Below are 26,494 nucleotides of genomic sequence, written 5' to 3'. Positions count from 1 at the left end.
TATTCTGGTAATTGTGGATTTGTTTTCGAAAATGGCCCACTTTATTCCTTTGAAAGGTTTACCTTCAGCTTCTGTCCTAGCCAAAGAATTCCTCGAAAATATTGTTCGGCTACATGGATTCCCATCTATACTAATCTCTGACCGGGGAAGCCAATTCATTTCCCACTTCTGGCGCAAATGTTGTCAAATGGCGCAGATCGACGTAAGATTATCGACCAGTCACCACCCTCAGACCGATGGTCAGACCGAGAGGACAAATCAGACCCTGGAACAGTACTTACGGTGTATGTTACAGCAATCTGAAAGCAACTGGAAAGACATTCTTTGGATAGCCGAATACGCATATAATAATTCGGTACATTCTGGAACTGGCCACAGTCCTTTTTATACTTTGTTTGGGCATCACCCTCGAACCTCAAACCTTGACTCGCCTCAGAACCTCGGAATGCCTGCAGTAGAACATCTGCATTCTACAATTCCCAAAGCCTTCAAAGAGGCAACTACGCATTTACAACAAGCCAAGAGAAAATACAAGGAGAATGCTGATCTACATCGGAGTGAAGCACCTCCGTATCAGATTGGGGATCAAGTGTGGTTAGCTACCAGACATTTACCACTCAAAGGGCCTCGAACTTTTAACCCAAAATATCTGGGACCTTATTCTATTACGGCAATAATTAACCCAGTGGCTGTTAAACTTGATTTACCAGCTAGTATGCGAATTCACCCTGTTTTTCATGTGTCACTTCTGAAACCAGTGGTACCCGGAACCCGACTACTCAAACCTCCAGAACCTATTCTAATAGATGGGGAGCCCGAATTCGAAGTGAAGAACATTTTAGACTCAAAAATGTTCAGGTCAAAACTGTTCTACCTAATTGATTGGAAGGGGTACGGACCTCAGGAGAGGTCGTGGGAACCCAGCGACCATGTGCATGCACCTCGATTAGTCAGGAAATTCCACCGACTCTTCCCAGACAAACCAAAACCCCCGGAGGGAACAACCTTGGGAGGGGACTTGGGGGGGGTGCTGTCATGATGCCTGCTCCCGGGGAGCCGGTTCAAGCCCGGCGTCCCTGAAGCGAACATCCAGTCCCCAAGGAAGGACTCAGCAACCCCATATAGGGGCCCTTTGGACAGTGTCCTGGCGCCTATGGCGCCAGGCTCATAAAAGACGTCAGTCCTGGCGCCATAGGCGCCAGGCTCATTATGGGAATGCTTGGGTGCACTTACCTGATGCAGACCATGCTGCAGGATCCCGGCCTGCTTGAGGCCTGAAAGGAACTACTTTACCTGTGGGACTAATTTACCATCCGGGCGTGGTCGGGGAAGGATACATACCTGATTGGAGGAAGGATACATACCTGGCACTTCTTCCAAGGCTATTTAAACCCCACCGAACAGCCACACGTGCTTCGCTTTGTTCTGCATCTAGCAGCTGGACGCTCACCGTGTCTGCTCCTGCATCCTGACTTCTGCCACGCCTGCCAGCATCCTGGATCACCTGCAAAGGAAGAGAAGAAGAGAACAGAAGAAGGAAAAGTCCTTACCTGCTAAATCCGCATCCCGGAGACATCTCGCCGACAATCCTGAAAAGGAAGACTTTAATTTAAAAGCTCATTGCGATCGCTGCAGCGCCGCATTCCACTCACCTTTACAGGGCACCTCCATGTTCAGCAGCGATCATCCGGATTCGCAGTCACGTCCCAGCGCCTAGGGAGAAAAAGACCACAACAAAAGGTGAGAGAGAGAAGGGAATAAGGAAAGCTAAATCTCCATGTTAAGACTTACCTGTTGATTCATTCCCTCTTCATTTCGGGTCTGCGCCGCATCCTGGCATTTCCGGACCCCGGCCCTTAAGGGGGAAAAAAAGACATCAGCGTTAATGAGCGAATGAAAAGACATTACCAAAAAACGCTCTTTAAAGACTTACCTGATTTCTACAAGGATTTCACCTCTCATCTCGGGTCGGTGCCCGTTTCCCGGCATTCCGTACCCCGGTCCCTATGGGGAAAAAGACACTAGCATTAGTACATTAATGCATGGACACAAGGGGAACCTCTTATCAAAAAAACTTACCTGGAAGCCAAGCAAGTTTGGTTCTCACCAATCCGAAAATCCAGTGAAGTAACTGGATACCAACGCGCCCCTGCATCAGAAGCAGTATGGAGAGCTTGTCCTTCCAGACCCTAAGAAGGATACTTCTGCGAGCCGACAAGCCAGATTTGGGGGCCAGGTCCAGTCCGTCTTCCGAACCCTGCGCATCACCTTAGAAGAGATCACAGCAGCGCAAACCAGGCCAGCGCCTCCGTGGGAGTCAGGTGAGCGTAACAGTGATAGAGAGGACTGAGTCCTCAGAATGGGTTAGTCCCATAGTTGTAGTAAAAAACAGTAATGGATCACTACGAATATGTATTGATTTCAGACATCTGAATAAAATGGTGGTAGCAGACAAGTTTCCATTACCCAGGATAGATGATCTATTAGCGGGGGTATCAGGTTGCAAGGTATTCTCCATTATTGATCTGAAGTCTGCCTATCATCAGGTGGAGTTGCATCCTGCTTCCAGGGATTTTACAACCTTCATTACTCCAATTGGTCTTTTTAGATGTGTATGCATGCCATTCGGGTTAGTTTCAGCTGCCAGTGTGTTTCAGAGCATAATGTACAGGTTGCTGGGAAGTGAGAGAGGTATCATGTGTTACCAGGATGATGTGCTGGTGTGTGGGAAGGATGAAATGGAACATAAGAGACTAGAGAGAGTGTTGAATATACTTAAAGAAGCAGGTCTTACAGTGTCTCTATAGAAATGTATATTCAAAGCCGACAAGGTAGAATATCTCGGCCATGAGATCACGGGAGAAGGGATTAAACCTAAGGGGAAAGCCATAGAGGCCATTTGTAAGATGGAACATCCCAAATCAAAAGCAGATGTATTATCTTTTCTTGGTTTAGTTGAGTTTTATGGCAAATTTGCGAGAGGTCTATCAAATATGTCAAGGAATATGAGAATGTTAACCAGAAAGGGTGTTGTCTTCAAATGGAATGATTCTTGTAGGGAGGAGTTTGACAGGATTAAGGAATCCATTGCCAATGCACCTATTTTGAGAGCGTTTGAGGAAAGTAGTCGTTCATTGCTGTTTGTAGATGCGAGTGATCATGGTGTTGGAACTGTCTTGATGCAAGAGGATCAGGAGGGACTGCACACAATTGCGTTCGCATCTAGATCTGTGAGGGCCAGAGAACAGATACTCAGTGATAGAAAAAGAAGCTTTGGCTTGTGTTTGGGGAGTGGAAAAATTCAAAAGGTTTCTGTGGGGCAGGGAATTCACATTGTGCACGGACCATAAGCCAGTGATTGGAATATTCACTAAAGGTGGTTTGGAAGGAGTTTCCAGGCGTATAATGAAGTGGGTGATTTCTTTACAAGGTTTACAATATCATATGCTCCACGTCAGTGGTGAGACTAATATTGTTGTTGATGCCTTGTCCAGATCAGTTCTGAGAGAGACTTTGACTAAAGAGAACTTGGTGGGTCGAGAGAGTGATGTTGAAATATTTCAAGTTCACAAGTCTATAAAGAGGGATAGTTGGGACAATGCTTGTTCTGAGGATGAATTGTATCAGAAAGTGTTGACTTTGGTGATGGAAGGCGGGATTAAAAATCATATTGCTAATCTAGGTGGTTTTGCCGTGGTCAGAGAAGAACTGTGGATTTATAAAGGGTACTTGCATAGAGGTCATCAGATGGTGGTACCTCTTAAGATGAGGAAGTTAATAATTGATCAAGCTAAAGTTGGACACTTAGGGCTGGCCAGAACCAAAGGTTTGATTAGGTCAGAGTTTTGGTGGCCCAGTGTGGACAGGGACACAGAGGAATTGGTAAGCGGTTGTAGTGATTGTATTGGAGGGAACAAAGGACTCAAAGTACAGAAAGTTCCCATGACAGTGAGGAAGTCGCCCACAGTTCCGTGGGATGAGGTTACCTTGGATTTGTTGGGCCCCTTTAATATTAGAGGTGGAAGAGATACATATGTTTTAGTTGTCATGGATCTGCTGTCTAAATGGCCTGAGGTATTCATTTTAAAGGATATTTCCAGTAGTGGTATCATAAAATATACGGAGCAATTGTTTTGGAGAGAAGGATTCCCCAGGAAATATTTGTCAGATAATGGTTCTCAATTGGTCTCCAGGGAGTTTAGAGAGTTTCTGAGTAGTCATGGCATAGAACAAATAAATACCTCTTTGTGTCATCCTCAAGCCAATGGGTGTGTAGAACGCTTCAACCGCACCCTCATGGATGTCTTTATAATTGCTGTGGCTACTGGGGGTGACTGGATAAGAAAGGTAATGGAGAGGACATTTCAATACAGATTGGCTCCGCATAGTATTACGGGTGTGTCTCCTTTTGCGGTTCTAAGGGGAAGGAAGCCTAACTCACATGTGTCCTGGTTGGATGGGAAAATCCATATTGGTAGGAGTGGATTTGGAGAGTGTGAGAAAGAGAATATTTGAGGCTGGGGTCAAATCCAAAGAGCGGTATGACCAGAAAAATGCCTGTAGAGAGTTCAAACTCGAGAAGGGTGACTGGATTAAAATTAAACTTCCCACTAAAGTACACAAAGGTGTATCCTTATTTTCTCAGCCCAAACAGGTGGTGAAAGATCTAGGATCTTCTGTTCTTGTTAAAGGTGGAGGTATCTGAACAAGGAGAGGATGGCACTTTGCAAGAATATTGTCATGATCTCTGCTTCCAAAAGGTCAGGGTTTTCCCAACTCCCTTGGAAGCAGATCCATAACCCAGATTCCGAGTGCCAACCAGTCCCAATTGGGACCTTTTGGACCCAGTCCTGGCGCCAGTGGCACCAGGCTCATAAATATGCCCAGTCCCAGCGCTGGAAGCGCTGGGCTCATAATGCTTGGGTGGACTTACCTGCAGCAGACCATGCTGCTTACTTGCCTGCCAGTTGAGCCTCTGATCCTCTTCTGTTTGGAACTACTTTTCCTGTTGGGTGGGGCAGGAGCCACTCCCTAGATTCAGAACACTGGAACTCTTCTGGAAAGCAGGAACTCTTTTCTTACCTAGGCATGGCTGTGGAAGGAGACACCTAAGCACTACAGGAGGCTATTTAAACCACACCCGATGGATGAATCTTGCTTTGCGTTATTCTGCATCCTCTGCAGCAGAACGCTCATCATGTCTTCTGCATCTGATCCTGGGCCTAAGGAAAAAGGCTTACCATCCTGAATCCAGTCTTCAGCAACACCTATAAAGACAAGAAAGAACAGGTTAGCATTACGGTCTTCAGTGACAGCTCTTCACTTACCTGGTCCATCGGCTGTCACCAACGCTTCGCGCTGCATTCCGGCATCTGAAAGACAAAAGCTTACCAACTCTTCGCACGCTCCGGAGGCCTTCGGCGTTGCATCCCGCATCTGAAAGACAAAACAAGGTGCGTTTAAAGACATTGGGGAACTTTAATACTCACGTGCCATTACTCCTTTCCACATCTAACCCAGTGGGTATTCCGGCACCCTGCAGCCGCTCCAAACTTGTACCTGCAAAATAAAAAGACAGTTAGAGCGCATCGTGAAGCAGGCAACAAGCGCTTACTTACGTGCTTCCAGGCCCTTCTATTCATCACACGGGCTCCATCTTCAACTCACTTCAGCCCGTCATCCGCCATCGCCGGAACCCTGCAAAACAAGAGACATCATTACTAAAGACTTTAAAGACATTAGGATTACTCGAAACTTACCGTTCGTGCAGTAAACGACGGACAGCAGTCCTCTGAAGTCAAGAGGCCTGCTCCCCTTATCCAGTGAAGAAACTGGTTACAGCACCCTGCCCCGAGGCAGATGGAGAGCACGGCGTTCACTTACCTAAGGTGAGAGCGTTAACCTTTGGGGTTCTACAGGAGAAGAGAAAGGGAAGAAGAGAGAGACATTCAATAACCCAGTTCCTTAATCCCATATTTTCTATCTGCAGACATCTTACCCTTCGAGTCAGACATACAGTGCACAGAGGTCCAGCCCAAAGAGCCAGCCGTGTGTTACACATCACCTTTGAAGATACGGTATACGCCCAGTCAAGACCGGCGCCTCTACGGGAATCAGGTGAGCGTTACAGACGCAAAGCCTACCACAAAACTCCCGTCCAGGGGCTATGGAAACCTCGGATACCGACCAGCTAGCCCAGTTACTTGGGGAACTAAGGGCAGAAGTGCATGCAGCCCGTCAGGAAACGAACGCTCTAAGAAGGGAACTGATTATTTCCAAGGAGCGAACAGATGATCTCGCTAGACAATTGCTACAGTCACAAGTCGGACAGACCCCGTTACCAGCATCTGGGGGAAATCTTCCTTCTACATCCTCTATGAATCCAGTGCAGATCAACCTACCTGGGAATGTACCTCTGGATCCGCCCGAACGATTTTCTGGTGACCCAAAGAGGTTTGCAATATTTATCAATCAGTGCCGGTTGCATTTCTTATGCTGGCCAGCAGCCTTTCCAACTGATCAAGCTAAAGTAGCTTTCGTGCTTTCGTACCTTAGTGGCAATGCGGCAGACTGGTCGATCCCTCTAGTAAATCAAGATGATCCGGTCCTCCATGATTTTCAAGCTTTTCAGCTCAGTATGGAAAAACTGTTCGCAAGACATTCACAGGGGCAGGCCTTGGACAATGAGCTTCTTTCGTTGCGACAAGGTAATCAAGACCTTTTGGCTTATATTGCGTCTTTCAACAGACTGATAGTGGAAACTCAATGGCCTGAGGACAAAAGGATTACGCTGTTTTATAGAGGTCTACGTGGAGAGCTCAAAGATGTGTTAGCCCAAGTAGTGAATCCCCCACAAGATTGTTCGGACTATATAGACTTAGTCGTTCAAATAGATCACAGACTGCAGAACAGGAAGGCCGATCGTTCCAAGTTTGATGCTCGAGTATTTTCCAAACAGCCAACTCCTTCCAAAGGAGTAGACTCCGGGGAACCCATGCAAATAGGGGGTCTGAAAGGTCCTCTAACACAAAAGGAGCGGGAAAGGAGAAAACAGTTGCAATTATGCCTCTATTGCGGAAACTCAGGGCACTTTCTTCGAGACTGTCCGGTGAAACCTGCCAAGAAGGCAGTAGGAGCTGCAGTTACCAAAGTTACAAACTCTGAGCAGGGAAACGACCTCGCCCGACAAGAATAGAGGTCCTCTTGCCGAGCGTGAAAACCAGTTCCGTGACCTCGCATTTCGTGATACCTATGGTCCTCATTAGCCCTGATAATCCGGATCGATTACATGCAATTGAATCTTACGTCGACAGCGGTGCCATTGGCAATTATGTGGATCATGAAATGGTTTTGAGGATGAATCTAACTTTGTCCCAAGGCTGTAAAGGACGTCATTACTACGGTGGATGGTACGGAGATAGCCTCCGGGCCAGTAACGCATACCACCCAAGAAGTGACGCTAGTAAGTCAAGATGGACACCATGAGAAGATCGTGTTCGATGTGATCAAGGCCCCTCAGTTTCAGATTATTCTAGGAATACCTTGGTTAGAGAAACACAATCCTCTGATCGATTGGCGAGCAAGAACAGTCCAGTTCCCAGAATGTGTCTCTACTTGTCACCCTCCACCTGGTGTTGCACTGGCAGCAATTTCTTCAGAGACTCCCCAGTTACCTCCCGAATACCTAGAATACCAAGATGTTTTCCGGAAGGATCAGGCTAACTCTCTACCTCCTCATAGGTCTTATGACTGCCAGATAGACCTGATACCTGGATCTACTCCTCCTTGTAGTAGAATTTATGCCCTCACCGAGCCTGAGAACCTTCACCTTCGACAATACCTGGATCAATACCTGGCAAATGGGTTTATTCGTCCTTCCAAGTCCCCTGCGTCTTCAGCTTTGTTCTTCGTTCCAAAAAAGGAAGGAGACCTTAGAACTTGTATAGATTATCGCTCCCTGAACCAGATCACCGTTAAGAATAGATATCCGTTACCTTTGATCCCTGAACTCCTGGACCAAGTCAGAAAAGCATGCATATATACAAAGCTGGATCTTAGAGGAGCTTACCACTTGGTACGAGTAAAAGAGGGCGATGAATGGAAGACGGCCTTCCGCACCAAGTATGGGCTATTTGAATATCAGGTCATGCCCTTCGGACTTTGCAATGCCCCGGCCGCCTTTCAATATTTTATGAACGATGTCCTCAGAGAGCTCATAGATGTGTGTGTTGTTGTTTACATTGACGACATCCTCGTTTATTCTTCATCGGAATCTGAACATCGGAAACACGTGAAAATGGTCCTCGAAAGATTGCGTCAACACAAACTTTTCGCTAAGTTGGAAAAATGTGTTTTCAACGTGACTGAAGTGGAATTCTTGGGATTCATATTATCACCTGGCGGAGTGCGTATGGATTCAAAGAAGGTCGATGCAGTTCTCAAATGGCCATCACCATCCTCCGTAAAAGGTGTGCAAAGCATGTTAGGCCTCGCTAACTTTTACCGCAGGTTTATCCCCGAATTCTCTCGAATAGTCCAGCCCATCACTGCCTTGTTAAAGAAAAACAAACGTTTTGAATGGTCTACCGAGGCGGAACAAGCTTTCCAGGATTTGAAGACTAAATTTATCTCTGCACCAATCTTAAAACACCCTCGCCCCGAACTCCCCTACATCGTGGAAACTGATGCTTCAAGCCTTGCCATGGGGGCAGTTCTATCACAAAAGGACCCGGTAACCAATCAGTTGCATCCCGTGGCATTTTGGTCCCGCAAATTCTCGCCTCCTGAAATCAATTACACGATTACTGACAAGGAACTTCTGGCTATCAAGTCTGCCTTTAAGGCTTGGCGGCATTATCTGCTGGGGGCCCGACACACCGTTACTGTGATTACGGATCACCGAAACCTGCAATATTTGAAAACCGCAAAAGCCCAATCCTCTAGACAACTCCGTTGGGCATTAGTCTTTGCCGAGTTTGACTTCATAATTACCTATCGACCTGGTACAAAGAACGATAAAGCTGATGCCCTTTCTCGGATGGGAGTGGAAGAACACTTGATCAACCCTAAACCTGTACCAATCATTCCCGAACAAAGAATACTGGGTGTAATCGCCACAGAATCCATAGAGGAAGTTAAGGATAAAGCCAGGCAACTTGTAACTCCAGCAGACATACAGAATTGGCATCTGCAGGGAAAGGACTTTGCAGTAAAGGACAACTTATTGTATTTCCAAGAACGATTATACCTACCCAGCACAGATTTACAGAAAAAAGTAATCTCTTGTTATCACTATTCTTTAATGGAAGGACATCCCGGTATGGCCAAGACCTCAGAAAAGATCAAGCGCTACTTCTGGTGGCCGTCTTGGAAAAAAGATATCAGAGACTTTATAATGTCCTGTGGAGTATGCGCCCAAAACAAGAGTCAAAAGGAAAGACCAGCAGGCCTCTTACGCCCTATTGACATCCCACCTCGCCCTTGGCATACACTTTCTATGGACTTCATCACCGATCTACCTCCATGCTCCGGATACAATACGATTCTAGTAATCGTGGACTCATTCTACAAGATGGCACATTTCATTCCGCTCAAAGGCTTGCCAACAGCAGCAACTCTGGCCCGAGAATTTCTCGAAAACATCGTCCGACTGCACGGTTTTCCTTCGGTTCTAATTTCGGATCGAGGTAGTCAATTTATTTCTCATTTTTGGCAAAGTTGCTGTCGGTCGGCTCAAATTGATGTGAGACTATCGACCAGTACCACCCTCAGACCGACGGACAAACCGAGAGGACCAATCAAACTCTGGAACAGTATTTACGCTGCATGCTGCAATAAACGGAAAAAACTTGGAAAGACATCCTTTGGATAGCCGAATATGCCTACAATAACTCTGTCCATTCGGGAACTGGGAAAACCCCGTTTTTTCTTTTGTACGGCAGTCACCCTCGAACCTCGGAGTTGGATCCCCTCCAAGATCTTGAAACACCAGCAGTAGACTACCTGCATTCTACAATCACCCAAGCCTTTAAGGAAGCTGTTTCTCACCTTCAAAGGGCTAAAGAACAATACAAGAAAGGAGCAGATCAACATCGGAAGGAAGCCCCTCAATATCAAGTAGGGGATCAAGTCTGGTTATCCACCAAATATCTACCTCTAAAAGGGCCACGCACATTCAACCCAAGATACCTTGGTCCCTATTCCATCACTACCATAGTAAACCCAGTAGCGGTCAAGTTGGACTTGCCCCCGCACATGAAGATACATCCAGTCTTCCACGTCTCTCTATTAAAACCCGTGCAACCTCAAACCCGACTAACTAAATCTCCAAAACCTATCCTAGTTGATGGAGAACTCGAGTTTGAAGTCAAAAGCATTCTGGACTCTAAGATCTCCAAATCTAAACTATTTTACCTAATTGACTGGAAAGGCTACGGCCCCCAAGAGAGATCCTGGGAACCTGCTGAATATGTCCACGCTCCTCGCCTAATCAAAAGATTTCACCGAACATTTCCTGACAAGCCAAAACCCCCGGAGAAGCCCGGTTTGGGAGGGGCCTTGAGGGGGGGTACTGTCATGATCTCTGCTTCCAAAAGGTCAGGGTTTTCCCAACTCCCTTGGAAGCAGATCCATAACCCAGGTTCCGAGTGCCAACCAGTCCCAATTGGGACCTTTTGGACCCAGTCCTGGCGCCAGTGGCACCAGGCTCATAAATATGCCCAGTCCCAGCGCTGGAAGCGCTGGGCTCATAATGCTTGGGTGGACTTACCTGCAGCAGACCATGCTGCTTACTTGCCTGCCAGTTGAGCCTCTGATCCTCTTCTGTTTGGAACTACTTTTCCTGTTGGGTGGGGCAGGAGCCACTCCCTAGATTCAGAACACTGGAACTCTTCTGGAAAGCAGGAACTCTTTTCTTACCTAGGCATGGCTGTGGAAGGAGACACCTAAGCACTACAGGAGGCTATTTAAACCACACCCGATGGATGAATCTTGCTTTGCGTTATTCTGCATCCTCTGCAGCAGAACGCTCATCGTGTCTTCTGCATCTGATCCTGGGCCTAAGGAAAAAGGCTTACCATCCTGAATCCAGTCTTCAGCAACACCTATAAAGACAAGAAAGAACAGGTTAGCATTACGGTCTTCAGTGACAGCTCTTCACTTACCTGGTCCATCGGCTGTCACCAACGCCTCGCGCTGCATTCCGGCATCTGAAAGACAAAGGCTTACCTACTCTTCGTGCGCTCCGGAGGTCTTCACACTGCATTCCGGCATCTGAAAGACAAAAGCTTACCAACTCTTTGCACGCTCCGGAGGCCTTCGGCGCTGCATCCCGCATCTGAAAGACAAAACAAGGTGCGTTTAAAGACATTGGGGAACTTTAATACTCACGTGCCATTACTCCTTTCCACATCTAGCCCAGTGGGTATTCCGGCACCCTGCAGCCGCTCCAAACTTGTACCTGCAAAATAAAAAGACAGTTAGAGCGCATCGTGAAGCAGGCAACAAGCGCTTACTTACGTGCTTCCAGGCGCTTCTATTCATCACACGGGCTCCATCTTCAACTCACTTCAGCCCGTCATCCGCTATCGCCGGAACCCTGCAAAACAAGAGACATCATTACTAAAGACTTTAAAGACATTAGGATTACTCGAAACTTACCGTTCGTGCAGTAAACGACGGACAGCAGTCCTCTGAAGTCAAGAGGCCTGCTCCCCTTATCCAGTGAAGAAACTGGTTACAGCACCCTGCCCCGAGGCAGATGGAGAGCACGGCGTTCACTTACCTAAGGTGAGAGCATTAACCTTTGGGGTTCTACAGGAGAAGAGAAAGGGAAGAAGAGAGAGACATTCAATAACCCAGTTCCTTAATCCCATATTTTCTATCTGCAGACATCTTACCCTTCGAGTCAGACATACAGTGCACAGAGGTCCAGCCCAAAGAGCCAGCCGTGTGTTACACATCACCTTTGAAGATACGGTATACGCCCAGTCAAGACCGGCGCCTCTACGGGAATCAGGTGAGCGTTACAAATATTAACGGAACTGATGTAATGTAATATTATCGTGCTATTGACTTGTCAATGTTGACATCTGTGGTGTTCAGTTGCATTTCTTCCTGCCATTATTATTATGTTTCTGGTTATATTCATCCATGGCATCACATATGTTTGTTTTGTTTTTTGTCTGTTCATTGTTTCCTTGTGAAAGGAAAGGAGGTGCTCAGTGTCAACTTAGATGTCACTGCCTGTGCATCATTGACATCATCCATTGTGCAGGGTGCATCTTAGTGACAAAGGAATGTTTATTGTTATCACTGAGATAAGGTTCCAGATTCCAGGGAGGAGAGTAAGCTAGAGGAGACAAGTGGACGGTGGGGGCCGTTCTCCTGGACGAACTTTACTGGAATAAATATATTTAAAGAAGCGTTGTCTTCGGCGTGAGTCATTGGACCTTTATAACAGTGGCGACCAGGATTGGGCCCAGGGAGATCCGGCCCACGGCGAGCAGCAGTAGTAACATTGGGACGGAATATGCCCGAGTGATTGGAAACTGCGTGCCAGCACTGAGAGCCTGCAGCGTCGTGCGACCGACCAGGAGGGCAGACTAACATTCAAACACCTGATTGAAGCCGTGCAGCGGGTGCAAAGGAAGCACTGCGCCGTTATGTTTTCTTTTCTGGTTTTGGATTGAGGGAACAGAGCCTCTTCAGCGGGACAAAAGGTTGAGAGTGCGGTGAGCTACATTAAGTTTCTTAAGTAATGCTTAACTTAACCGCCGTAAGTTGTGGCCGTTTCCACCTGTTTACATTTGTGCGACCGACATTCGGACGCCTCGTTCTTCAGCGTCACTGTGCAGGCTGCAAGCTGCGCCGAACTGTTAAATTATGGACTCCAACAAATCTTATAATCAAGAACTTGTTTATTCAAGTCTGCTTCAAGCGACAGCAGGCACCACCCAAGAAGGCAGGACCCAACTGACCAATTCAGAACTCCATAGAGAACACTCTAAATAATAACACTCTAAGAATACTTATGACTTACGTGGAACACTGAATGTAAAACATGAACAGAACATTTTGAAATGGTCAATTCCACACTCAGAACTATATTGCCTTGTTAATACTTGCTAATGCGTGTTTACCTAATAAAACATATGTACATAAACACAACACACCTTCCCCCTTTCAATAACGCTGGTTTACTGTATTACATAATCTCGCAACCAAAAAGGTTTACCCCTTCTTCTTTCTGTGCTGGTACTAATATTTGTATCCTGTTGAACACTCCTATTAACTTCTCCAGATTCATGCACTAACTCATTTTCATTGCCATTATCATCTTCATCACTATTTTCTCCATCCTCTGCTGCTTGACCATTGTTATTACATTTCACTAATTTGGACATGGACCAGCATTCCCCACCTTCCATTATGACCACATTCCCTCTTACTACCGCTATTTTTTTAGGCCCAATAAATTTGCTCTCAATACATTTAGGGGACAACCTGGGGTTTTTTACATATACAGTTTCACCTTCTCTCCATACCAAACTTTTGGATTTTTTTTCTGTGTCAAACCTTTCCTTGTATGAATTTTGAGCCTCTTTGATGAGTGTCACAATTTTATTTCTATCAATATTCACACTCTTGGCCAAGTCAAGCCACCCTGGACAGAGTTTAGTAGCCGGTTGCCTTCCCTTGAGAGACATAAATGGTGAGACTTTAGTAACCGTGTGGGGCGTCGTGCAATAGTTCCAAACCATTTCCCTCAACACTTTCTGCCACTCTAAACCTGCCGCCATAGCTAACTGCAAACCTCCCTTTACAAATCTGTTTGCTCTCTCTACCAGCCCATTAGCCCTGGGTTGATAGAGTGCTGTTCTGTAATGCCTTATACCAAACCTTTTGAAAAACTCCACAATCTTGTCAGAGCAAAATTGAACGCCATTATCTGAAAACAATTCCGTGGGAAAGCCTTCCCTGTAAAATGTTTCTTCAAAAAATGATATCATTTGGGCCGTGGTTGCTTCACCAATTGCCTTCCACTCTATCCACTTTGAGTGATAGTCTACGAACACAATTACATATTTGAGATTCTCTCCCAAATTCTGTAGTGGGCCCATTAGGTCTACAGCCACCTTTTTCCAGGGTCCACTCGGACCACTAACAGGTCTAATGGGTGCTTCCCTCACCACCTTACTTTTATCACTCCTCCCACATTCTCTACAGTTTTTCACACACTTCTCTACTTCACTGTCAACTGCCGGCCACCAATAAAATTCTCTAATGTATCTTTTGGTTCCTCCCATCCCTAAATGGCCTTGGTGAGCTATACTCACCAGCTTGGATCTGACATTGCTGGGTGGAATCACTTTGGCACCCTTCCTAAGCTTTATGCCGTCTTCTGATAGATTCAGCTCATCTTTTATGCAGTAGAAGCATTCAAATTGTTTTTCTACCTCGTTTTTGTGGGGCCACCCTGCCCTGGTCCACACCTTAACTTGATTCAATATAGAATCTTCACGATCAGCAATCTCCCATTCATCCTTGCTTATAGCATTGTATTCAACCTCAGCAATACTCACTCCCTGCTCTATCAATGCTTCCTCTGAATCCTTGTCCTCCACCGGTAACCTAGACAAACAGTCCGCTACTACATTGTCTCTACCAGCTATGTACACCATCTTGAAGTCATAGGCTAGAAGTTCAATCATCCATCTAGAAATTCTGGGTGAACCTTTTGCCCACTCCACACTCCCTAGAAGTTGGACCAAAGGTTTGTGGTCAGTTTTTACTGTAAAAGTTTGACCCCATAAATAGAATTTGAAATGTGCTACAGCCCACGAGACCGTCAATGCCTCCCTCTCAATTACAGAGTAGTTTTCTTCCGCTCCCTTCAATGGCCTTGAGGCAAACGCAATTATGTGTTCGGTTTTACCAGAGTCCACCTGAGACAACGCTGCCCCTAGACCCATATTGCTTGCATCAACCGATAGGTTTTTCTTCCCGACACAAAACCTCCCAAGGAGGGTGCTTGTACTATGCACTCTTTTATTTTCCTAAAGGCTTCATGGCATTCACCCGACCATACAAACTTCACATTCTTTCTCAACAACTCTCTTAACGGAGTGGAGATGGTGGCAAAACCATTTACAAATTTGTGATAGTACTCCGCCAGCCCCATGAATGAACGTAACTGATCTTTATCACGTGGCTGGGGAGCACTGCTGATGCTATCAATAAGAGACTTTTTTGGAGCAATACCATCGCCAGAAATTCTATGACCTAAATAGTCTACTTCTCTAACAGCAATCTTGCATTTTTTTCTTTGCACAGTCAAACCAGATTCTTTAAGTCTCACTAGGACAGCCCTCAAAATCTCATTATGTTCCTCTTCATTTTCAGCAAACACTAGTATGTCATCCTGAAACACTGTTACTTTCCTTAACCCTCTAAGTACTTCCTCCATCACGCTTTGAAAAACAGAAGCAGCAGAGGCTAAACCAAAAGGCATGCGATTGTATTTGAACACTCCCTCAGGAGTGATGAATGCTGTGAGGTGCTGGCAGCCTTTGGATAACGGAACCTGATGATATGCCGCTGACAAGTCAATGATGGAAAATACTTTCGGTTCTCCCAGGGTAGAAAGAGTCTCCGATATGTTAGGAAGAGGATGTCTCTCTACAACAATGTTCCGATTGAGGCTGCGTAAATCTACACAAAGTCTCAGATTTCCATTTGCCTTGGCTACTAGTACAACCGGCGATAACCATTCTGTTGCTGTTATGGGCTCAATTACTCCTTTGTCCACCAAATCATTCAATTCAACACGAAGCTTACTTTTCATCTTCAATGGCACTTGTCTAACCTTGTGTATCACCGGTTGTGCATTATTCTTTAGTTTGATATGGTGTTCAAAATTTCTAAGTTTCCCTAATTTCTCGGAAAACACTTCAGGGAATTCTTTGGTCCATATGTCATCTTCCACTTCAGCAATGGATATTGGTTGGGGAGCATTTGCTTGTATTCTTACACCCAAGTTCTTTTGTTCTTCCCCTCCTAATAAAGAGGCTCCCTTGTTTGCTACCAAAATGGTGGCCTGGCATTCTTTTCCTTTGTAACTGACAGATGCAGCAAATTCCCCCAAGATTTCTATTGTGGATTCTCCATATCCACAGGCTCTAACATCAGTGGGTTTAATTGCCCCTTCACCCTTCTTCAATATATTTACTAAAGTGTCCTTTGAGATTATGGTCCAAGGAGAACAAGTGTCTACTTTCATGACTAAACTGCGCCCATCAATCAGAAAATTGTCTGCCGGTCCTTTAGCTTCACTTGAGATGGCTGAAATTTCGAAAACAAACTTGGCACTTGGTTCCTGGGTGGCTGATAATTCTTGAATGTTGTAATTTCTCCTGACCGATTCCTCAATGCTGGCTCTGTTCTCGGGTTCGATGAAATTTATTGAAGTAGCTTTGCATACATTTGCAAAGTGTCCTCTATTCTTGCACTTAAAGCATTCGGCAAATCTGGCAGGACACGACGGAAAGTTTGCACTGTGTCTGGGGTTACCACATCTAGTGCACGCATTTCTCATATTCCAATTTCCTTTCTTTATACTGGGAAAGTTTGGTTTCTTCTTCTGGTCTATTGCACAAACTGACGTGGTGGTCGGATTTTGTTTATCACTCTTTAATTCCTTGACATATAATGATGTCTGTTCGATGCTCCTGGCTAGCTCGAGTGCCTCCTCCAGTTTCATATCTTTGGCCAGTAGCTTCTCTTGAATTCTGGCGTTATTAGTGCACCTGAGTAGTTGATCCCTAATTAGAGAATCAGTCAGTTGCTCAAATTCACATGAGTAACTTAATGACCTCAAGCAGGCGACATATGATTCAACTGACTCTGACTGTTCTTGTACTCTTTGGAAGAACTTATGTCTTTCAAAGCTGACATTTTTCCTGGGTTCAAAATGGTCTTGTAGTTTTTTGAGTGCCAAAGCATATTCATCAGCATCACCCGCCTCCAACATCTGGTCTCCAGTCAGTCCATCGAAAATTCTGCGTCCTCCTGTGCCCAAATTGTGAACCAACAGTGCTTTTTTCCGAGCTGAAGAAAATCTATCCCCGCCCATTGCCACCAAGTAATTCTCAAATGTGTCTTTCCACTTGTCCCACCTGAGGGGGGGGCGGCCAGGTTCATTGAGGAACGAAATGGGTGGAGGAATTGATGCTGCCATGGTGAGGAAAAGTGGCCAGCTATGAGTATGAGTGCAGTGGCTTGGCTGTGTAGACTGTCAAAACTTTTCCACTGTAAAAATGTACAGGCTCTCGAGTTCCTTTTATATAAATATCTTCCTGGAATGGTTTTGTTCTGTGTATGAATTTTTCAGTCTCCTGAGTTCCTTTTAATTAATGTAGCTTTCAGGATCAGAATCTCTCCTTTGTTGCACTGTCAGCATTCTCTTTTTTTTTTTTCTTTCTGACGTCACAATGGAGACCGGGGCTCTTAAGTTAACACTCCCTCTGTTGCGTGTGCTACAGCGTGTGTCTGCGCGGCCCAGAACAGCTGGGAGCCGTGTACACTAGCACACGGGCAGCACGGGGCGGGGCTAGCGCTCTGACAGCTGTGGAAGGCTCGGCGCGGCCCAGAGCAGCTGGGAGCCGCGTACGCTAGCACACGAACAGCGTGGGGTGGAGCTAGCGCTCTGACGATTGTGAGCGGCTCGCCAGCGCTCGCGGGGCCCGCTCCGACACACCAGCCGCTCGCGCAGCTCATCCAAAGCCAGCGCCACTCTCCTCGCTGATAATGACTTGCCTGCACGGTTTTCTCCGCGATGTTCCTCGCTGATTACAGCAGGCCTGCTCTCTTTCTTCTCCGCCCACGATACACCTCGTCTGCTGTCGCTGGTGCGGCGGAGGCAATCCAGTGCCGGCAGCTCGAAAAAAAAAACACAGAGATCGAGCAGCTGGGGCCGGCGTCTGGTCCTTGAACAGATCCTCGTCGCCAATGTTAAATTATGGACTCCAACAAATCTTATAATCAAGAACTTGTTTATTCAAGTCTGCTTCAAGCGACAGCAGGCACCACCCAAGAAGGCAGGACCCAACTGACCAATTCAGAACTCCATAGAGAACACTCTAAATAATAACACTCTAAGAATACTTATGACTTACGTGGAACACTGAATGTAAAACATGAACAGAACATTTTGAAATGGTCAATTCCACACTCAGAACTATATTGCCTTGTTAATACTTGCTAATGCATGTTTACCTAATAAAACATATGTACATAAACACAACACGAACGCAGGCTCTCTCCGGTGGATTGATCAAGCTGATAGCAGCCACACGTCATCACGTCAACCCTAAAACCTAGAATGCCTCAACTTCATTATCCTAACTAATACATAAATCACTCCATCCCAAACCTAAAATGCGAATCACTGTTGAGTCTGCCACATCACAAAAATGTGTATTCATAGAATATGCCACCAATTAAACATCGTAGGTCATGCAACATAAAATACAGCCAAACTTTCCTCAGAAAACACTTCTGTTAAAAAAAATAAAACAGCACATGGGTGGCACTGAAGGAGCTCATTGTGAACACCTCAATGCTCTGCCACATCTCTAGATGCTGCATATGAAATGGTCTCAGGGCAGGTATTAATCAACAAAGAAAAGAAGAAAAGAAAGTACAGTCTGCCGCCGTTTTTTTCCTTTTTGATGACCAGGAGCACGCCCCATGCCACCGGAGGCATCTATCCTGCAGGCAAATCTTACTTGCCCAATGATATCTTCTCCTTTGCGCATCAAGATCGCACTGCCCATCTGCCCACAGGTTGCTACAGCACTTGTTGCACGTAGACTACTCTGCTCATAACGCCGGTCACTCCCCACAGCCAACAAAGTGAAGCTGATTTCCTGATCATGCCAGGACGTACGCTGCATTCCTGATGGATTGCGTTCACTAGGTCCTTTACTTGAAAGTCATTCTTCATCACTCCGGACACTTCAAGCTGCGTAGCACCTACGCAGACGCTGCGAGCCCAGACACAGTGAAGATTCCAAATGATCACCAACACCCGTGTCCTTCCTTATGACATCATCATTTACAATGCGGCAGCAGAGCCTAACTGAGCTCCAATGCCAACGGTCACCAGCTGACACAGAGCTCTGCTTCCAACTTTACTTCAGTTCGCCTGTCCCACAAGACACGGCAAAACACATTTCACAGTCAGCACAGCAGTGCCATAATACCTCTTAGTAAAATCCAGGAAACCAACACGGTGGCATCATAGTCACTCGAGGGTGCAGCATACTTAAGGCACAAGCAGGACAATTCTCCCTTGCCACTGGCAGAACAACCTCACTCTTGGGTAGCCTTTTAGCTTAGCTCTTCCAACTACTCATGCCTTTGAGACCCACTATTGGCAGCCTATCTTGAACCTCTGGTCATGGGTAGCACACTCTCTCATCTGCTCAGAGAGTATATACTCCTGGGCAGTTTCATGCAACTCTGCCATGTCCCCTCAAGTGCCAGGTAGCCTACTTCTGCCAGACTCCAGCAGGCTATCCATGCCCCAGGCTCCATGGGGAAGGGCAGAGACTGGGGAAGCGGAAATATATGTTTGAACATCTGTGTTTCCCTGGCGAACATTCAATATGGCTTCCAATGAAGAGTTTAGCACTTCAGGTCTGTCAAGCCTCTCCTTAAAAGCCTCTACAAAATGGTCATAGTCGTTCAAGGAAGGGTCATCATTGGTGACCAACGGTGCAGCCCAGGATAGAGCGTTTCCTGTGAGGTTAGCAATGATGAAACCGACTCTGGACCGGCCCGTCCCGTAAGCATGGGGCCGGAAAGTAAAGTGCATCTTGCATGCGTCTAGGAAGTCCTTGAGCCCTCCTGGATGACCATCATACTTGCCAAAAGAGAGTGGCATAGTTGGTAAGTCGCCGTGATCATCTCGGTGTAACACCACTTGTTGTCGAAGAGTGATATTTTCCATTCTCAAGGCTTGTACCTCTGTGGTAAGGTTTTGCATCGCAGCTACCAGTTCTTGATACTGCTCCAAGGATGCCAGGGTAAAGTTGGGCGTTGTATGCTGTCAGGCTTCAGCTCTACCTCCCCCTTCTCTTCACCTGAGTCCTCGGAAGTTAGGTCCTTGAGAGCAGCCTTAGACCTTAGACGGTTCTTCTTCTTGTTGGAAGCCTTGTCCTTAGGTGTCCGGACCTTCCGCTCGTGTAAATAAGGTCTGGCTCCTCCGGAGGCCACCTTGACCGAGATATGAATCTGGCCTCGGGGTGATACCGGGGGGCCAGCCTCGACTCTGAGGGAAAAAGCCAGAAGGCAGAAAAAGCCCTGGAGATCTTGTAGGTAGGAGGTGGTGGTGTAGGGGTATTTAGGAACCAATGTGCAGCAGAAAAAACACTCCCGTCCAGCTGAGTAGCCAAAAAAAATGGATGGTTGAGGGTTGCTGGATAGAAGGAGCAGGTAGAGTGGAGGAGGAATATTCCACTACTAAAACCAGAAGATCTGAAAGGGTAAAACAGAAGAACCGGATGCAGAACGATGGACTTCAACAAGAGAGCGTAAGTACACGGAATGCAGGTAAGTTCAAACAGAAGGAAGGATAGTAAACAGAGTACCGACAGGTACTAGCAAATGGATGGGTAAGAGGTTCAGTCAAAAGGCAGAAGATATAGCGGAAGGCAGGATAAGTAAGAAAGCGTTGGAGAGGAATGGTCAGACGCTGCAGTTAAGTAAGTAAGAATAAGTAGGATGGGCCACATAGAGCCGTCAGCAGCCGATGCCGATCGCAGGCGGTGAAGCAGGGAACGGAGATAGAACACCAAAGTGAGAGGTAAGCAAACCGACACCGGAACACGAAGCGGAGAAAAGAAACTAGCGAAAGGCAAGGAGCGGACAGACGAGAAAACAGGCACAAGAGGAGCTAGCTAGTACAAACACGGAACAATAAGACTACGAGGAATCGAGGGAGAGGATCAGAATACTAAAGGAGTAAACAGAGCTTCAAAGTGAAAGAACACAGATACAACACACCGAACCAGGGGGCGGAGTCGGATCTTATAGAGGTCTCCGCCTTGTTGGGTGAGGACTAGAGCGTAACAGTGAAGCATGCTGGTGCCTCCAATAATTCCAAATCTTCCAGCCGTGGTTCCTGACAGCTGGGGGTGGATTGCCTGTCGGAGAGAGATTAATTCCTATCCCTGAGGGGGACTGTGGCAGTTGAAAGGGCCCCAATTTGTGTTCCCACTCCTTGCGCTCGAATGCTTCTGTGCAGTCCACCTTTTTTTTTCACATGCCCCGCCTCCTCGACGAGATAGCAGTTTTGTTATATCTTTCCCAGAGACTCCATATCAAAGCCAGAAACCAACAGGGAGCTTCACAGGGAGAGTCTGTGTCGAGTGCCGCACATCATCAGCTGGGAACCAGCAGCTAGATCACCAACTAGCAGTTCGCCAATCTCCTGTGAGTTCTGTCCTAGAGAGAGAAAACAATGGAGAGAGAGAAATTGAACCCAAGCTGGTGCGAGAACAGCTGCAGAATGTAGCAAGGCGATAGTGGTGGTCAGACACAGCTGCCACCAGGGTCCCATAGAAACTCACAAGCTTCAAAGACTATAAAATCAGGGAGGCTGAATTTGTGCTTGAACTGCATGAAATAAGATGATGTGAAACTGGCAATGAAAGCGCTCCATTGACTCACAATGATTCAATGCAAGGCACTAAGCACTGTGCACGAGAAACTGGTCCAACATTCCTTTAAAAGCATCTGGGACACAAACGCACAGCGTACCTAACAAGAATCGGGCAAGCAACTCAGACATGTAGGCCACACTCTGGGAGTACAACAACCAAGAATGTGGAACTCCCTTAATCCTAACCACAGGATAGACCCCAACTACATGCATTTCAGAACACACTTGAAAATATAACTTTTCATGCTGGCTTTGGAATTACTTTGCACAGGTTAGTGGCCTCCCCTTCCATTCATTTAGATTCTAACTGCCTGCAATCTTTTTGTTTGCTCTAATTGTACCATCTAATGGTCTGAAGTAATTGTAAAGTAACAATTTGCACGGTGCAAAACCCCTTAATAAATATATTTCAGAAAATGGAAGTGCTCCATGAGCGTTTACCTGTCAATTAAGGAAATGTAGAACCTTTGTTAATGGTAGATAGTGTGGTGCTCTACAATAGTGCATCTTAGGGCTGGATTTACTAAGTGTTAGGGAACTGTTTTAGTGTTGCTCTAAAGTGCTCCTACTATATTTTATACATCAGACTATTTACCTGCTTTACACTTGTTTTAAATCAAATGCTATTTCTATCTTCTCCTAAGGATGAATGTATGTATTTTGAAGGCATCATGAGTAAGACACAGACAACAAGTTCAAACTTGTTCTAAAAAAAATGTTAACTTAAAAGTCAGGATGGCGTAATGCCTGACTTGCCCTATTGTAAGGTGGGATTTCCCGACCTATAGAAAACTAAGGATAGTCTGCTTCAGGAAGTCCAGCTAAAATGTCTGTCTTTGTCCAGTCCCTATGCTGGCCCACATAACTGATTGTATACAATGTGTAGGGATGTCAGCGTCAAAATGAAGAGTGTTCAAAATAAAGTTCCGAGCTTCTCCCAACTCTTGGCTTGTAATCAGCTTCCCATTCCCCAAGTTAAAAGTAGTTGATACGACACAGGGGTTCTCTTCCCCAAGAATTTAAATCTACCATCTTTCAAGAAAACAACAAAAGGTGTTTCCTTTCCCAAGAGTACAAGTCTTCCAACTTTCAACAAAACACAATTCCTTAGGCCACTTTGCAGCTCTTTTGACATCAGTACTTTTCACTGGCTTTGCTAGATAATTCTGTTTCTTAGTGTTCAAATCACATAAGCGGCTGTTGCAAAACGCAAGCTTCTTTATGGATACTTTCCTTAGCTTCTCCATACAGAGTGGTACTCGGTCTAGGTGCAGTTGTTGGCCCACATGTTCCCCCCCATTACAGGTCACTCAACTGATGCCCCTTCTTGACTGCTTTCCATCACCAATTGGCCACTGCCCTCCTTTGACAGTGAAGGTTGGTTCTTTCATCAGTGTCACACTTCCGTGGCTTACTGGGCCACCATGCACTTTGCTACCTTGTTCTGTATTTCTCTGGCTCTTGTCAATACAGATTTCCTGCAATTCCTTGAACTCTCTCAGCTTTGCCCAATACTTGGTTTCTCATCTCCTACCCTTCTTGGTATTCTCTTGCCTTTTACCTTGCTTGGGTCTCAAACAATACATTCTGTAGTATCTGCTTCATGTACCACCTTTCTTTCACTCCACTCACGAGTGCTCATAACTTGCTCATACTCTGGGTGGCATTCAGAAGTGCTTTTAATGTCTTTCAGTTCGTTCGGCATTCAAATGTACTTGTTTCGGCATTCACAATGGCTTACAATAACTTTGTTTATTTGGTGTTCAAAAGCCCTGGCTTTCAATTTCATCAGCGTTCTCCGGTCAAGGAAGTTGCTTTACCTTTGCTGCCTTCCTCATCTGCTATCCAGCTGATCTTGATTAAGCTCTTTCAATATCCCACGCTGAGGCTTGGGTTCATCAGAGCTAGTCTGCTCACCTCGAAACAAGTCACATGTAGTCTGCATTAACTCCGGACTCCTCTTCATCCCAATACGTAAATGGTGTGTGTGTATGTATAATTCTGTGTATAATTCTGTGTATAATTCTGTGGTGTCTCTTCCTCATCTTGGTACCTGACTGATGTGTGTGTGTGTATTAACAATTTAGGGCTGATAAGTGTTTGTTTTACCCAAATGAGGATGTGTCTTGCTAGTTGGTTTCTTTCTCGTCCAAGTGTTGAGATGATGTTTCTGGCGGACATTTTGGGGGTAAGAAAAGGGAAAAGGCTGACAGTAGCCTACGAAGGCTTGAGGGATAGAGGGTCCATTATGAAAAGGGCATGAGGGATACCATGTCTCACCTAAAGACGTGCTCTCCCCACCTCCTAAATTCCCTCCACCCAGGTGATCCTCCCTCGCATATCCAGCCCCAGGGTCGGGATCCAAAAGTGATGGCATTTCCCTGGCCAACTGAGAGGAGGATCCTGGGGGGAAAAGAAGTGAGGACCCCCACGGTTCCTCACAGTATGTATTTCATAGTAAGCGTGTGACAATATTTGCCCTGAAGTTGAATTTGCTTAGTTTGCTTTCGAAAGGTCTAATACATCATTGTATATTTGTGTACTTACCTGACTAACTGGAATTATGAGTGTTACACTGTGTGGACTCATTGGAGCCCTGGACCACTCTGACACCCTCTCCTATGTCTCAGCCTTCCCGCTGTACTTTGATTGGGTTTGGCTAGTCTTTAGTATCTTTCCTATTCACTATAAGATTGGCATCCCAGAATCCACCCCCAGGGTCGATTTTAGAAATCTATCTTCATGACCCTCCTCATTGGGGATCACCCGTCAGGGTACAGGATGATGAGCAGAATAGGGGTGAAAGCTGTGAGTAATGCACAGAACTTCGAAAAGTTCCACAATCTTGGCTGCGTACACAGAGCCCCCCCACCGATGCACTTTAATTAATGACCGAAGTATGGATCCCTTCTTTTGCTATGTTGTAAAATCAAATGAAATGGGTCTCATTAGTGCGGTCCTGTGGAAGAAAATGTAATGCTTTGTCCCTTTCAATGGTTGACCAAATGTCGTCCGATGCCAATTCCTGTTGCAAGTGCTAGAATGAGCATGTGCTACTTAGGGTCTTTTACATGTAGAAAAACCAATGTCTATACTCTCTGCTCACAGCAACGTTTACCTCTTTGCATTCCAGATTCTCTCCAGAAAATGCAGAGCTGCTTACTACTCTGGGGTTACTCTACTTAGAGGTAAGCTGTACCCACCCTAAACACCATATTCTTCCCTCGCCTTCAGTCTTTCTAAACTGCTGGGTTTGCACATGTTATTTCTTATGTCCAGGCTTCCTCATCTGTTATTTCTGCTGAGAACAGTCCTAATATACTAATTGGAGCCCACGTTGGTGTTGGACAGTTCCAGTGGATGGGTATATATTTCACTGAGATCTGGTTACTTTTCTTTTTTTCTCACATAGGCCTTCAAATAGTTCTTATGTGTCAGTGACTTAACAGTAATCTGTACAAGATTTCAACTGACTGTCTAGAGGTGAAAGTGCCTTTGACATCTGCTAAATTACTGAATAATCAAGTTGCGTGCTCTTTTAATGTTCATCTCTCCCTTTTCTCTGCACTCTTGCTTTCTCATTTGGAATCTCCATGAATGCTCATTTTCTCTCTTGGAAAACATCTGCTTCATGTATATCTCCACTGCTCTTGCTGGTTACCCAATGCTATCTCTTTTGCAGCTTGGGGTATACCCGAAAGCTTTCGAGCATCTTGGGAATGCCTTGACTTATGACGCTGGTAACTGCAAGGTAAGATATTGCCTTTTCTATGTCGCGCCACAGATGGCTTGAGAAATACTGAGTCTTGCGGACGATTCTAGGGTTTTTATTAAGATTTCACAGGGACCTAAGGTCGTCGCCCTCTCTTGTATAGAAAACTACCTCCTCTCTAACCCAGGCATCCCTAATCCCATTTTAGTAGATATAGATTACTGACCCCTACTGTCTAGGTTTTAATTTATACCAGAGGTGATGAGCTTAAGGCAGAATGCCTACTCTGTTTAACCTCCTTCAGGGACTTCCTAGGCTTGTTTTTAACTCTCCTGTGGTTAGTGGTCTGAAAGGGGGGTTGGATTGTACTCTAGACCTTGTACTGTCTATGTATGGCTCTGTTTCAAGTACCTGGTGTGGTCTAGGGGCCCCGCTCTGCCGTCCTCTGGTATTCTGAGACTGGTCTGCAATGTGCAGCTACATGGATTGCTGTGTAGGAATTCTGGCTTTTGTCTTTGTTTTTTCTTCTCCTTGCAGTGCTGGTGGCAAAAGGCACAATTAGGTTTGCTGAGGGGGAAAACTGTGTCCCTCTCTAATAATTTCCTTTCACTGCTGGAGTGTTCAAGAGTCTGAGATTGTGGGGCGCTGCTAATTCTTTGTCTTGTGGGTGTTGACCCTCCTGGATTATTTGTTGTTCTGAAATGAAAAGAAATGACTCTCTTAGCATGTTGGGTCAGAGGCATGGGGTGATGCAATTTGGTACTTCACGTGAACAAACTGACACATGAGGGAGGGAACAAGAATTGGGGTCCGCTCAACTGCACCTGCCCCTTTCTGGGTTAGGACTGTGTAAGGGTGCAGAAGTACGAGTCTGACACAATGGTGGCATGGTGATTATCAAATACTTTTATTTAAAGAAAAATTAAGAGGATTCCTGCCTTTGCCCAACTCAAAGAGGGGTTTCCCTGCCTCTGATAAGGAACTAAGGAGTCAGTCAGAATGTCCATGTAAATAAGAGTCCACCATTGTGTCAAAATGCATACTTCTATCCCTCACGC

At 45.8% G+C, this 26,494-nt stretch overlaps 1 protein-coding gene across 2 annotated transcripts in view; it reads left to right on the top strand.

The window, feature by feature from the left end:
• BBS4 (Bardet-Biedl syndrome 4) overlaps window positions 1–26,494 on the top strand; it is a 614,420-nt gene that overhangs the window by 365,749 nt on the left and 222,177 nt on the right. For both annotated transcript variants that reach the window (XM_069624617.1, XM_069624616.1), the window contains exons 9-10: window positions 24,858–24,912; window positions 25,407–25,475. In XM_069624617.1, the coding sequence (XP_069480718.1) occupies window positions 24,858–24,912; window positions 25,407–25,475 (124 nt within the window). The remainder of the gene's footprint in view (window positions 1–24,857; window positions 24,913–25,406; window positions 25,476–26,494) is intronic.

This window comes from Ambystoma mexicanum, chromosome 11 (genome assembly GCF_040938575.1).
Source record: "Ambystoma mexicanum isolate Mex_15411 chromosome 11, UKY_AmexF1_1, whole genome shotgun sequence".
In the NCBI taxonomy this organism is placed as follows: Eukaryota; Metazoa; Chordata; class Amphibia; order Caudata; family Ambystomatidae; genus Ambystoma; species Ambystoma mexicanum.
The sequence above is the reverse complement of the archived record's forward strand: the minus strand, read 5'-3'. Positions and strand labels throughout refer to the sequence as shown.